Source organism: Toxorhynchites rutilus, chromosome 2, assembly GCF_029784135.1.
Source record: "Toxorhynchites rutilus septentrionalis strain SRP chromosome 2, ASM2978413v1, whole genome shotgun sequence".
In the NCBI taxonomy this organism is placed as follows: domain Eukaryota; kingdom Metazoa; phylum Arthropoda; class Insecta; order Diptera; family Culicidae; genus Toxorhynchites; species Toxorhynchites rutilus.
In genome coordinates, this window is record NC_073745.1 from 170,057,358 (window position 1) to 170,070,589 (window position 13,232).

A 13,232-nucleotide genomic window follows, 5' to 3' on the forward strand; every position below is an offset into this window, starting at 1 on the left:
TTGCAGATTGTGTCTCACTTATTCCAAGGAGATTCGGCTTCAGACTCGAGTTATCGTGTTGTCCGATATCGAGCGGACTTATTGCCATCCGTTTTGACGAAACTGATGATAGTTTACGGAGGTTCGTTGGTTTAAAAAGATTTTTTTCTCTGTTTTTTTATTTCTATAGATAGAAGATATAGGAGTGCGTTATTTCACCTGAAAATCAATTTCCACTTTCGAACAAACTGACAACGCTTAAGGCTGATTTAGACGATGCCAGTCAGCGCTCTAGTTGAAGTATCCAGTGAATAGAGAACAGACACTCTGTTTAAGTTAGAGGCCAATTACTTGTTCGATACTGGTACAAGTAACTGTCTGTTCTATGTTCACTGGATACTTCAACAAGAGCGCTGACTGACATCGTCTAAATCAGCCTTTAGAGCCCCCGCACACTACAGACTTTTTTTCAGCCGACAGTTTGGTCGGATCGGCCTACTGATGCAAAAACCGACCTAACTGAATCGGTGTAATGTGCGCACATGCATACCTCTCCGTACTGATTAAGAAGCCGACCGAACTATCGACCGACAAGTCAGTCTGCAGTTTGCGGGAGCTCTTATTGTTATGTAATTGGAAACCTATGGGAATTTAACACTCCTATACTCGCGCATTGGTGTGTTAGACCGAGAATCCAATAATTCGTTCATTTCTCAGAAAATATGAACACTACGACTTTGCGATTCTCTCTAGGTTCGTTATTCGTCGTTCGTCATCGTTTAGCGTATCGCAGCGTATATTGAATATAATGCATAAGTTCATTACCGGACTATTCTTATTTGGTTTCAGTCCCTTTTGTATCTGGATTGAACAGATCCATATATTAACTATTGGTCGATATATTCGTCGTTAGATTCATATGTTCAAAAGCAAAATGTAAATGTTTCACTTTCGTATAGTTATTCGCTAAGTATAATGGTCATACATATACACACTTGTGAAAGAATTTCACTTGTGGAAGAATTGTAAACTTTAAACTATAAACTAATCGGTGGCTTATGGTAATTTTTAACAGTTACAGTTCTGATTCTGACTCCTGATTCTTACTCCAATGAAACCACAATCGATTAATACGTTTTTATGTTATTTTATAGCTCTTTATAGCTTCCATGAATTATATTCGGTTGCTTACTTTTAATTAATAACAGTGAAAAATTCGAATTTTATCGTCTGGTGATTATCTAGAAGGTCGGTATACATTATTCTCTTCGATAAAAGACCCGAAAAACACGCAACAATTGCATGGAATGTAAAAAACATGTTTGTTTCGAACATGTAGTTATGCTATGTTCTGATTCTTACTCCAATGAAACCACAATCGATTAAAACGTTTTTATGTTATTTTATAGCTCTTTATACTTCCATAAATTATATTCGGTTGCTTACTTTTAATTATTAACAGTAAAAAAATTCAAATTTCGTTATTTGTGTTGGAGTATCAGAAAATAATCTGTTTTGAGGAGGCTTAATTAGATGACTATTAAAACATAATAAATACGGGGAAAACATATTTTTTGGAGGTTTTTCATTTAAAGATACCCTCTTTTTAAAATAAATGCCAATAAAGCCCGAAAAATACACAATGGCAACATTACAGAGAAGTTCAATTTTCGGTCTGTTACACCGTGCGCGAGTATACGTTTTATGATTTTGCACGCGAGTACAGGAGGGTTAATTTACCGTTTAACAACACATTCAGCCTTCCATTTTTATTTATTTAGATAAAAGATATAGTAGTGCGATATTTCACCTGAAAACCAGTTTCCGTTTCCCAGCAAAGATCAATTTCATTAGCGCAAACATCGAATGGACTGACAACGCTTATTGTGATGTAATTGTAAAACATCTTCTTTAATGGCCCGAACGTTCCCAGTGGAACTCTAGGCTTCTCAACGTAGGTATTACTTGCGTCATTTTCATTAGTAGTACTTAGTTTAGATTTCTATGCCGAATAACACGCCTCGAATGTGTTCTGGAGTGGCAAGCTCTAGAATACGCGTGACCTCAGTGCAAGTCGGAAGAAGTTTCCTTGACGAAAAGTCCCCCGGTCAGAACGGGAATGGAACCCGAACCATCGGCATGATAATGTGTGACGCTAGCCACTCGACCACGGGGGCACAGCAATTATAAAACATCATTGAATCATTAATGAATGCATGGCATCGTCGATTCCAATCTCCAAAAATGGCCTCGAGGTATCCAGACCTGGAAAAAAAATATTAACATACTTCAAAGGACAACACAGATTAATCTTAACGTACAGAATATTACCTGAACGGGACCATGAGGTCCCTACGCATCAATGAGCTTCCGGTCATATTCGTACACTTCACAACTCATTTAGAAACGTCCACATACCAAGTGGACAGAAAAAGCACGGTTTCAGGACAAGTGATAATCTGAAGTTTCTACATCTGATGAGTACGGTGAGTGGAATAGCACATCCCGACCAAACCCTAAAATTGTTTGACGGGTTGTCAAAGAGACATGAGGTCTAACGTTACTCTAGTGCAGAAGTCCGTGTTAGGGAAACACATTTCGATGTAGACAAACATACCTCTAACTTGTATATATTTGCAAAGCGGATTCCCCCAGGCACAGGCACATTTCAAAGTCTGTGTTAGGCCCTGTGGGCCTGTTCCAGAAGCTGTGGGCCTGTGGGCCTGTTCCAGAAGCATCGAGCCAATATGGGGTTGGCAGGTTCCGGACATTGAGCGGGGGAGTTGAGTGTAGCAACGTCCGAACCCTATTGTATCGACCAACTGGTCGAACCCACCAGCAATCGAGCTGTCCACTGGCGAGCGCATGGCAACCGCGTGTGAAATCAATTATTCAGTTTCTTACATTACAACAACAGATCGCTTTGTAAAAGGTTTAAATAAAAAATACGTTTATAGTAAATCGCCGTGACTTTATCAATCTCGGTATCACTGCCCTTCATTTCCCATTACTCATATTCTAAATAGCTAGCGTCGCTTCGACGGGAAATTAACAATAGTTGAAAAGGATTTATTGTGATTTTTCATTAGAGAGACACGTACGATCTTTGACACCGTGTGCGTGTATACGAGTTGTGATATTGCACGCGAATATAGGAGGGTTAATATAATTAATTATTATATCCTGCTTTATATATGTCAATGCTGATCAAGATTTAATTAAATCTAATAATTTTCAACATTTAAGAATTGTAATGTGAAAAAATACATTCTGCAGAGGTTAGTACAAATGCACGCATGCAAGCTAGAAAATCGAAAACCGGGAATTTCCGCTGATTGAATTGAGTGACGTTAAACTTGTGATCAACGTTTTGAACTCAGATTCCATTGTAATGAATAGATCAAACTGCTGTAGAACCCTATCATCCACGAAATGGTGTGGCAAGGTCACCACGGATAACGAAAATCGCGGAGAACACAGTAAAGGACTAAATATAAGAATACAAACTCGAATAAATGATATTTTAATATGAAGACTATGTTTTATCAATACAAAAATCAATCAACTATCCCTCTGTAAGGTCGTGTACACTAATGCTTTTAATCCGGATTCTTTTTCATAACATTCAATATCATACCAAAACTCTAACATTTTTTGGATGTTGAGTTAATGTGACTGATAGTTACTATTGTATCATTTCAGTGTAGTGTCAAGCATTGTACCCAGCTGTTGACAAAAAATGGCGAAAATAAAAGAAAATGTTTGTGTTTCACAGACCCGTGTACGGTATAAAAAGCAAATTCAGAAGATGATTTTAAATCCGGACGCATCAAAGTAGACGGTGGAATTTCTTGTTGCATAAGTGTTGGTAGAAATCGTGTTTCGGGTCGTTAAAAACACCTCCTTGATAGCAGTGGGAACAGCTTCAAAGCTGAAATGAAAACAGCCCCGCTTTGCGTTCGTCCGCTCATTCGCAAAAGGCGTAACCGGTACTCACTCAGACGTTAGGTGACGATTGCACAGTGGGTCCGCTAACATCCCCCGGCCCGTGTAGGTCCGGTACGCCTGAGACCACATCATCCGGAGATCCTTGAACGTCCAGCAATGCTAACTTGGTTGCTGGTCGACTTATCGTTCCTCTCATCGTGTACACTATCGTTCTTCTAACTTGCCCGTCCTTCGCCTTCACGACGTCCATGATGCGACCTCGAATCCAACCATTTCTATTTCTTTCGTCGACCACAATCACTAAATCTCCGGGTTTCAGTGGTTTCACCGGATGGAACCATTTGGTGCGCCTTGTCAGCGTCGGCAGATATTCGCGGACCCAGCGACTCCAGAATGTGTCCACTAGGTGCTGCGCCAACTTCCAGCTATCCCGCAATGTTCCCGTATCCCTGACCAGGATCTGAGATGGTTGATGCACGCCTTTCGTTCCGTAGAGAAGGAAGTGGCTCGGCGTTAGTGCCTCTTGTTCTGCGTATTCTAGTGGGATGTATGTGAGGGGCCTCGAGTTTACCACCGATCCAGCCTCAAGCACTACTGTTTCCAGGACCTCGTCACTGGGATGATGCGGATGATCCGCGATCGCTGTCTTCACCGACCTGACCATGCGCTCCCACAAACCTCCCATATGAGGCGCTAGCGGTGGATTGAAGAGCCACTTGGTGTCGGAATTGGTAAATGTTACGGCGCAGTCTTCGTAGATTGTTTTTAGTTGCCTTTGTAATAAATTGTTTGCTCCAACGAAATTGGTCCCGTTATCGGAGCTAAATGTCGTTGGTGAACCACTGCGTACCACGAATCTCCTAATGGCCATCACGCAGGACTGGGTTGATAGGCTATGTACTACCTCTAGATGCACCGCTCTGATCGACAGGCACGTGAATAGTGCGATCCAACGCTTGGCCAGACTACGACCCTGCTTCACAAACACCGGCCCGAAATAGTCTAAACCCGTGTGCGTGAATGGTCGTATAAATGCGGTCAATCGAATTTCCGGCAATGGAGCCATGATCGGAGTTTGCGGAGATGCCTTCCTAATTCGGCAGGTTTGGCATTGTTTTGCTATTTTAGAGACTAATGTTCGTAGACGTGGAATCTAGAAACGCTGGCGGATCTCGTTCACGACCGTTTCGTTATTTGCATGCAAGAAGCGGACGTGATAGCTTTCAACCAGTAACTTGCTCACCCGATGGTCCTTGTGGAGAAAAACAGGGTAGCTTGCATTCATCGTCACCAGGGTTGCCGCAGTTATATGGCTATTCATCTTAAGCACACCGTCGTCGTCTAGCATTGGCAACATTCTGTACAACGCACACGATTTATCAAGCTGCTTTGGTTCCATTTCCGGATGTTCCTTGTTATACAGAAGCGTTGCATATTCGTCTACGACTCCTGCATCTGCGCTTGACGCCAGACCAACGCTTCCGCTTTCTTCAACTCTTCGTGCGTCAGAGGACCCTCTATTCTCATTCCCTTGAATCTACTGATCGCCCTGCACACGTACCCAACCGCTCGGTGTAGTCTCGACCACCTAGAAAAACGTTCCACGTTTATTACTGGCTGTGGCATGGTCCGATGATGTAGAAACGCTGCACGAAGATCCTCCTCTGTAGTAAATACATTTTTCACAACTGTCTGCCAGAATTAATCTGACTCCCTCAAGAAGCTTGGGCCGGTGTACCACCACGCCTTTGGATCGAAGCTGGGCCCGTCACCCCATTTCGTAGCTTGATCTGCGATATTAACCTTAGATGGGACTTTTCTCCATTCGTCTATGTCCGTTATGGATAGTATCTCTCCTACTCGGAAGCCAACAAACTGATGGTAGCGTCGAGTCTCCGATCTCAGCCACGCTAGGACTGTAGAAGAATCAGACCAGAGAAATCTTGCAGCGATCGGTATTGTTAACGCTTTGCTGATATTTTCTAATATTCGGGAACCGATCAGGGCCGCCTGTAACTCCAACCGAGGTATCGAAAGCGGTTTCAATGGCGCTACCTTTGTCTTTGCTTCAATCAAGGTACATCGAGGTACCCCGTTACTCCAACTGCGGAGGTACGCGACGCAGGCGTAGGCGTTTTCGCTCGCATCTACAAAGACGTGTATCTGCGATCCTTTTGTTGTGGCTCCAGTGTCAGAAAAATAGCATCTTGGTACGCGAACCTCATTGATGTTTGCTAATAGTCCGCTCCACTTGCGCCAGTCAGCTAGAATCTCTCCGCTGATCGGTTCATCCCAATCGGAACCCGTCCTCCAAATCCGTTGCATAAGTATCTTTCCATGAACAGAGTAATGCGCTACTAGCCCTAACGGATCGAATAACGACATGATCGTTCTCAGCACTTGACGTTTGGTAGGCACTTTCTGGCTTTCTACTATTTTACGAACGTCCTCCTTCAAACTATTATCAAAGCTGAAGACATCCTCCGACGGTCTCCACACCATGCCGAGCACTCTTTCGATGCTCACCTCTGGATTCATCGACTTCTCTTGCACTTTGCTGCGTTCGCCGATATTATCCAGTACCTCGGTAGAGTTCGAGACGAAATTCCGAATTTCCAGGCCAGCCATGGAATGTACGTATTTGACTTCTTTTATCAAACTCACTGCTTCTTCTACCGTATCCAAACTGTCTAGGTAGTCATCAACGTAATGATTGTCTGTTATGGCCCTGGCTGCCCGGGGAAACTGCTCCGCATACTCCTCTGCGTTTCGATTTGTTAAATATTGCGCAATATACGGTGAACAGGCTGCTCCGAGCGTAGCTACATCCATTACGAAGATTTGAGGCGGCTCATCTTGTCGTTCTCGAAAAATGAATCTCTGTGTTTGTTTATCTCTTTGCCGGATCAGGAACTGGTGAAACATTTCTCTTATATCTCCACTAAACGCCACACGTTTCTGCCGGAAGCGGATTAATATGGTAGGTAAAGCGGTCAACATATCAGGTCCTTTTAACATCGCGTCGTTGAACGACACGCCTTCGACTCGAGCTGCTGCATCCCAGATCAGCCTAACTTTCCCGGGTTTTCTCGGGTTGCTTACTACCCCGAGTGGTAGATACCACACTCGACCAGGCTCTGTAAACTCCAGCTCCTCCGATGTTATACGGTGGGCGTATCCTTTTTCAAGATATTCTGCGATTTGTTGTCTTACTTTCGTATCAAGGAAGGGATTCTTCGACAGCTTTCTCTCTAAAGCTTCCATTCTACGAATGGCCATCGGATAGCTGTTAGGTAAACAGGGTTCGTCATAGCGCCACAACAGGCCAGACTCCAGCCTTCCACCCACTCGTCGAGTAGTCTCTCGTAGGATCTTCAATGCTCGCTTATCTTCCTCTGACTGAGGGCTTCGCTTCATATTTGCTTCTTCGATCGCCAGGAATTGTCTGAACTGGTCTTGAAGTTCCGATACTTGTTCGTTGTGCTCCACATGAGTGTTCATGTACTCCACGAGTCTAGTATCAGTGGTGTGTCGCCCATATACACACCATCCAAGCCTTGTTTTTGCTGCAATCAGCTCACTATTACCGCTATCCCGACTCTTGAGTGAACTGATCAGTTTAGCGTTGTCTACTCCGATAATAAGACTGGGAATGACTTGACTATAACTACTTAACGGTATCTTCTTTAAATATGGATGATCTACACAAAGTTCTTCGTAATTCACCGTTTGACTGGGAAGTTTTAAATGTCCCACCGTCCTCGCTTTCAGCGGAAATTGCTTTTTCTCATTTCTCCCAGTGATTGTAATTTCAAGGCGTTGTGACTCTTTCTCCATTCTCGTCATATCTCCCGTCCAACAGAGATAAAGCGGCTCTCTAGGTCCTTCAACTCCAAGGGATCTCGCTACTTCAGCTTCCATCATCGTCGACGAAGACCCATCGTCAAGGAAAGCATAGACGTCAACGCGCTTCCCGTTCGCGAACAACGTCACAGGAAGATATCGTAGCAATGTTGATGTTGTCGTAGAGTGATGATGTTGGTGGGCAACGCTATTGCTGAAAGATGTCGATGGTGTGGGTGTTCCCAGCTCAGTTGTCCTCGAGTGCAGCAAATGATGATGACGCATACGACAGTCCCCAACTCCGCATTCTTTCTTGGAGCGGCACGGCCACGATCGATGAGGTATGAGACAAATTCGACACAATCCCTTCAACTTCATTACTCTCCACCTTTTATCTACATCCAATTTCATGAATTCTGGACACACGGCTATACGATGTTCAGTGCTCTCACAGTGGGACCATGGTCTGCTAATTATATTCACGGTTTACTTCTGCTGCGGCCTACTAACCTCAGGTCGGTACGTGGAAGAAGCTTGCTGATGAATGAACAGTTTCTCTTTTGCAGGTTTCTCCTTTTTGTTCTTCTCCGATCTTACTGCGCTTTCGTAGCTCAGATCCATGTTCAAGGTGACTTCGCTTGCCATTGTTACCAACTCCGTCATGAAACGATTGAACGTCTCTAAATCGACTGTATGATAGGTGCGTTTGAAGGACGCCCATTGCAGCTTCAAGTTTGGGGGAAGCCTATCCACCATCTCCTGCAACAACATCGGATTGCTAACGTGTTGTCGTTGGTTTGCCAGTATCATGTGCTCTACCAAATTCCCAACTCCCATTCCAAATTTGATTAGAGTTTTCAGATCATCGCCCCTGGGCGAGGGAATTTCCCGCATCCGTTTCAGTAGCGAGTTAATGATGACTTCTGGTCTTCCGTACAGTCGTTCCAAGGTAGCTATCACATGGGGAACTGACTCTGGAATCAGTAGGCGACTACGTACACTGTCCAGTGCGTGCCCTCTTAGACACCGTTGGAGTCTCGCGAGATTCTCTGCATCATTGAATCCACACGCGCTAGTGGAGTTGCGAAACGAGCTGAAGAATAGTGGCCAGTCCAGCGGATCCCCGGCGAAGACAGGTAATTCCCTCGGTATCACTTGGCGAGCGGCTAATTGTTCAGTCGTTGGTCCCATCGCACAACCCTGATGAACACGATCATAATTATTCTGTTGCGTTGGTGCTGATCGTATGTTGAAGTCTCTGAATGTGTTTGTTGTTGTTTTGAATTATAGAGACTTTGAGCTGTATGACAGTCATTCGGCTCTTTATACCCCTTTACACACCGGAGCAACCACTCAAAGTTACACAATACTTGTAGGTAATCATTTCAGGTGGGCGCAGGCGCCTCTTTTAGATTACCCTGGTACATGATACCAGGGTGTAAGCGTTCAAGTTTTGATTGCAGTATCAAATGTACTGAATCAGGTTAGCCTCTTTAAGGAAATCCAGAGTATCTCTTTCTTTCCGTGTGTCGTTCTGCAAAACGACATCTAGGCCACCAGTTAAGCCGTACCTCCTACGAAGGTCCGCAGTTCGCATGCATTCCGTTAGAATATGCCCCACCGTCAGGCGGGTGCCGCAACAGGTAGGGGGCTCTTCTTTCTTTGCTAGTAAGTTATGAGTCAACCACGTATGCCCGATGCGAAGACGCGAGAGAATTCGCTGTTCATACGTGTTGGCTCGGTCCCTCCATTTGCCGGTTGATGCTTTAATTCTACGAAACTGCAGGTCCCTTTCACGATTCCATTCAGCCTCCCAAGTGAGGAGAATGGAATTGTTCGCCCTTCTAATGAGGTCCTTACTGGTAATGGAGCCTCTCCACCCTTCGTTAGCAAGCCGATCGGCTTCCTCGTTCCCCGGGATCCCGGTGTGACCCGGAATCCAACATAGGATCGCACTACTTCCTCTCAGCTGCTCTTCAATTTCTTGAATGATGGGGTGTTTGATAGTACCACCCTCTACAGCTTTGAGGACGCTCGCCGAATCCGAACAAACAACGACGCTATCAGCATTTGTGACGCTCTCTAATGCCAACTTAATGGCGAGAGCTTCACACGAGAAGATGCTAAACTCATTGGGGACTCTCATGCTAGTCTTAGCATTACAGTCGAGTATCCCAATGGCTGATGCGTCATCAGTGACGGACCCGTCAGTATAGACAATGCGTTTGTTAGCAAAGTCAGTAGGTAGGGCCTCGTTCACTACCGCTTGCACCTTCTGGGGGTTATCCCCAGGCCTAACGAACCGTTTTACCCTCCAGCTGATGGAGGGAGAGACGGCATCCCAGGCTCTAGGAGAGCATCGACTTAACCGCAGGGGGCGAGGCAGTATCTCCCCCGTTAGGGTTTGATATTTTTGCCTGGCCCTAACCCCGTATGGGGTATCAAGTGATAGGTTGGCTGGGCACTCCTCCCACCTGACTAGTGCATGGATCATCCTCTGCACACACACCATCTCGAAAGGTGGTTCCCCTATCTCAGCAAGTAGACTCTTAATAGGACTACTATAAAACGCACCCGTGATTATGCGAATTCCGCTGTTATAGGCTGATTCCAACATTTTAAAATATTTATCCGCTTTACTAGCGAGGATGATACCGTACACTAGTCGTGGAATTATCCAGCTTTTGAAAATATTCAAAAGGGAGTCCCGTGGGATGCCTTTCAGCCTTCCTTTAATCGCTTTTAGAACGTTCAGGTGATCCGCGATCTTTTTCTTGACCAGTTTTGCATTTAGCTTGAAATTCAAGTTTCTATCAATCGTGACTCCGAGGAGTGTAGAGTTGAATCCCTCTGGGATAGCTTTCCCATTCATAAAGATAGGAGCCATTTGTGCACCCCTGGCCCGTCGTCTTATTGACAAAATACTTGATTTCTCGCTAGAAATCGTGAACCCAACTTCGTCTGCCCACATCGATACACTCTTGACTGCGCTCTGCAATCGATTCCTGGATCTTTGCACTAAGCCTGATGATATTAGAAGTATGTCATCCGCATAGAGGATAACCTTCACTCCATCAGGGATGAAATCGAAAATCGAATTCATTGCCACCAGGAAAAGAGTGACCGATAGGATCGCACCTTGAGGAACTCCGTTTTCGGCAATTTTCTCACTGGAGAAGCGATCCCCAACTGCTACTTTGAAGGTTCTGTCGGTTAGAAAGCTAGCAAGGTATGTCATCATTCTTCCCGCAAAACCCCAGTTCGCAAGCGTTGCCAGAATATGGCGCCGCCACACCTAGTCGTAAGCCTTAGTAATGTCTAAGAGGGCACAGGTGCTAACATGTGAGGGCTTGAAATGCTTATGGAGGCATAATTCAAGTTCTACTAGGTAGCTTTCGACTCCCCTACCAGAGCGCAATCCAAACTGCCGTTCGTCCAAGAGCTTCTCTCTTTCCAGCGCCTCAGTCAGTCTTCTGTTAACCATCTTTTCCATTACTTTCCCCATGCAGCTGAGTAGCGTTATGGGTCTATAGCCACTGACACTAGATGTTTTCTCTTTGGACTTGGGTAAAGGTATTACGATCCCAGTCTTCCACACACTAGGGATGGTGCCACCCATCCATATGTCGTTATACACTTGCAGCAGCAAGCATTTCGCCGCGATTGGGAGGTGCTTTAACATGGGGTAGCCTATATCGTCTACACCGCATGCCTGCCCTTTTACTCTACTGAGTGCCCAATCAAGTTCGGATAGGCTATAAACTTCGTTATACTTGTCCGAGTTGTGTGTTGGGAAAACGAGAGGAAGCCTTTCACATTCCTCATTCAGCTCTTTGAATTGCGTAGAATAAACATTCGAAGCCGACATTTCCGCAAAGTAATCGGCAAGAATTTCACTAGTACAAGCGGGGTCATCGGTAGTGGTATTACCGTTTACCAGCTTGATGGACTCTTGAATCGTCCTCCCACTAAGTGAATTGATTCTCTGCCATAACTTTTTAGCTGGCAGTTCAGAATTTATTTCACTAATGAACTTTACCCAGCTATCCTTTTTAGATTTCCATACACACTTTCTAGCAACTCGCTGAGCTGTAAGGAAGGAAGTCAAAGCTTCCCTCTTTCTGGGATCGTCGTCACTCAACCTCCTAAGTGGCGCAGAGTCAGCTATCTTCGAGAACTTCAAGACAGCCGCATACGACGTTGCCGCCGTTTTGGCCGTCTCGAGTTTCCTTGCTTCTGTAAAGGAAACGATAGCATTCATCTTTGTCCTGATGATATTTTGTTCTTTTAGAAAAACAGGGCAACTTCTGCTGTTTAAGCAGTGGCCGTTGCTCCTGCAATTCCTGCAGAACAGTTCATTGCCGCACTTATCTATGTCTGGGTGCTCTTGCGAGCATCTCCAGCACACCGCCACTGATTTCCCGCACTTAACGGAAATATGACCAAATTGGTAACACTTAAAACACTGTGTTGGTTTGGGAATGTATTTTCTGGTCTTAATGACCAGAATACCCAACCGAACACTTTCCGAGAGAATGGACGTATTAAACGTCAGTATAAGTAGAGGAGTGTTCACGAAAACTCCCTCTACTTTCTTTGTTACGCGCTTAACTTTTATGACCTGTTGAAGTTTTAACTCCTTCTCCAAGTCACCTTCCGTCATGTCTGTCGCATCGCGACAGAAAACCCAGACACCCCCCTCTGAATGTGGGCGGCTGCGTAGGCCCCGGCGGTGGCGCATGTGTCCATGACGGCGGCATGTAATACTGCTGTTGTCTCGACGATGGTAATAATACTGAGGTGTGCGTTTCACGGCATTGCTGTTGTGGAAACGTATGCATATACACTGATGACACATGGTTTCCCGGTTGCGGTTGTTTCTGTTCACTACCTTGCTTGCACCCAGGCGGTGGTGGCAGCTGCGACCTTTTCGGTTTGGTTATCGGCTTATGCCCCGGCGGTGGCTGAAGCCTTAACGAGTTCGCTACGATTTCCTTCTCATGCCCCGGCGGTGGCAAGAGCAAAGACGAGTTTGAGTAAAACTGCCGACTATTTTCCGGCTTGAGCACAGAGGCTGATATTTCAGGTAAATATACACCTGTTTGAGACATTGTGTGTGAAGGAAGTTGCTGAGAGAACGGTCTATGTGTACTACTAGCTAAAACTCCTGTCTCGGTAGTATTTATTTGCTTACTTATAGCCCCTAGCTGTCTAACTTTATTATGTGATGTCTATAATCTAAGGAACTGGAGTTCCCTAGATGCTTGCTATGAAGGCAAGACTTTTCGCTCGTCCTCTCTCGAGCGCTTCGTGATTAATCTAGGGAACTTATTTCCCTAGATGTCGGCAATTGAGGCCTGAGAATCACGGTTTAAATTTATTAAAGCCAGGGATCTATTTCCCTGGACTTGGTTGGTCTCTTATGGGCTAAGCCCCTTTGCGTGAACAAATCCCGGCTAGGG

General features: G+C 45.1%; 2 protein-coding genes across 2 annotated transcripts; both read right to left on the reverse strand.

Moving 5' to 3' along the window:
- Positions 1 to 3,976: 3,976 nt before the first annotated feature.
- LOC129766369 (uncharacterized) lies at positions 3,977 to 4,993 on the reverse strand. Its single transcript, XM_055766894.1, has one exon. The coding sequence runs from the start codon at positions 4,991 to 4,993 to the stop codon at positions 3,977 to 3,979; it is 1,017 nt and encodes a 338-aa protein (XP_055622869.1).
- A 635-nt stretch (positions 4,994 to 5,628) lies between these two features.
- Positions 5,629 to 8,148, reverse strand: LOC129766370 (uncharacterized). Its single transcript, XM_055766895.1, has one exon. The coding sequence runs from the start codon at positions 8,146 to 8,148 to the stop codon at positions 5,629 to 5,631; it is 2,520 nt and encodes an 839-aa protein (XP_055622870.1).
- Between the last annotated feature and the right edge of the window lie 5,084 nt (positions 8,149 to 13,232).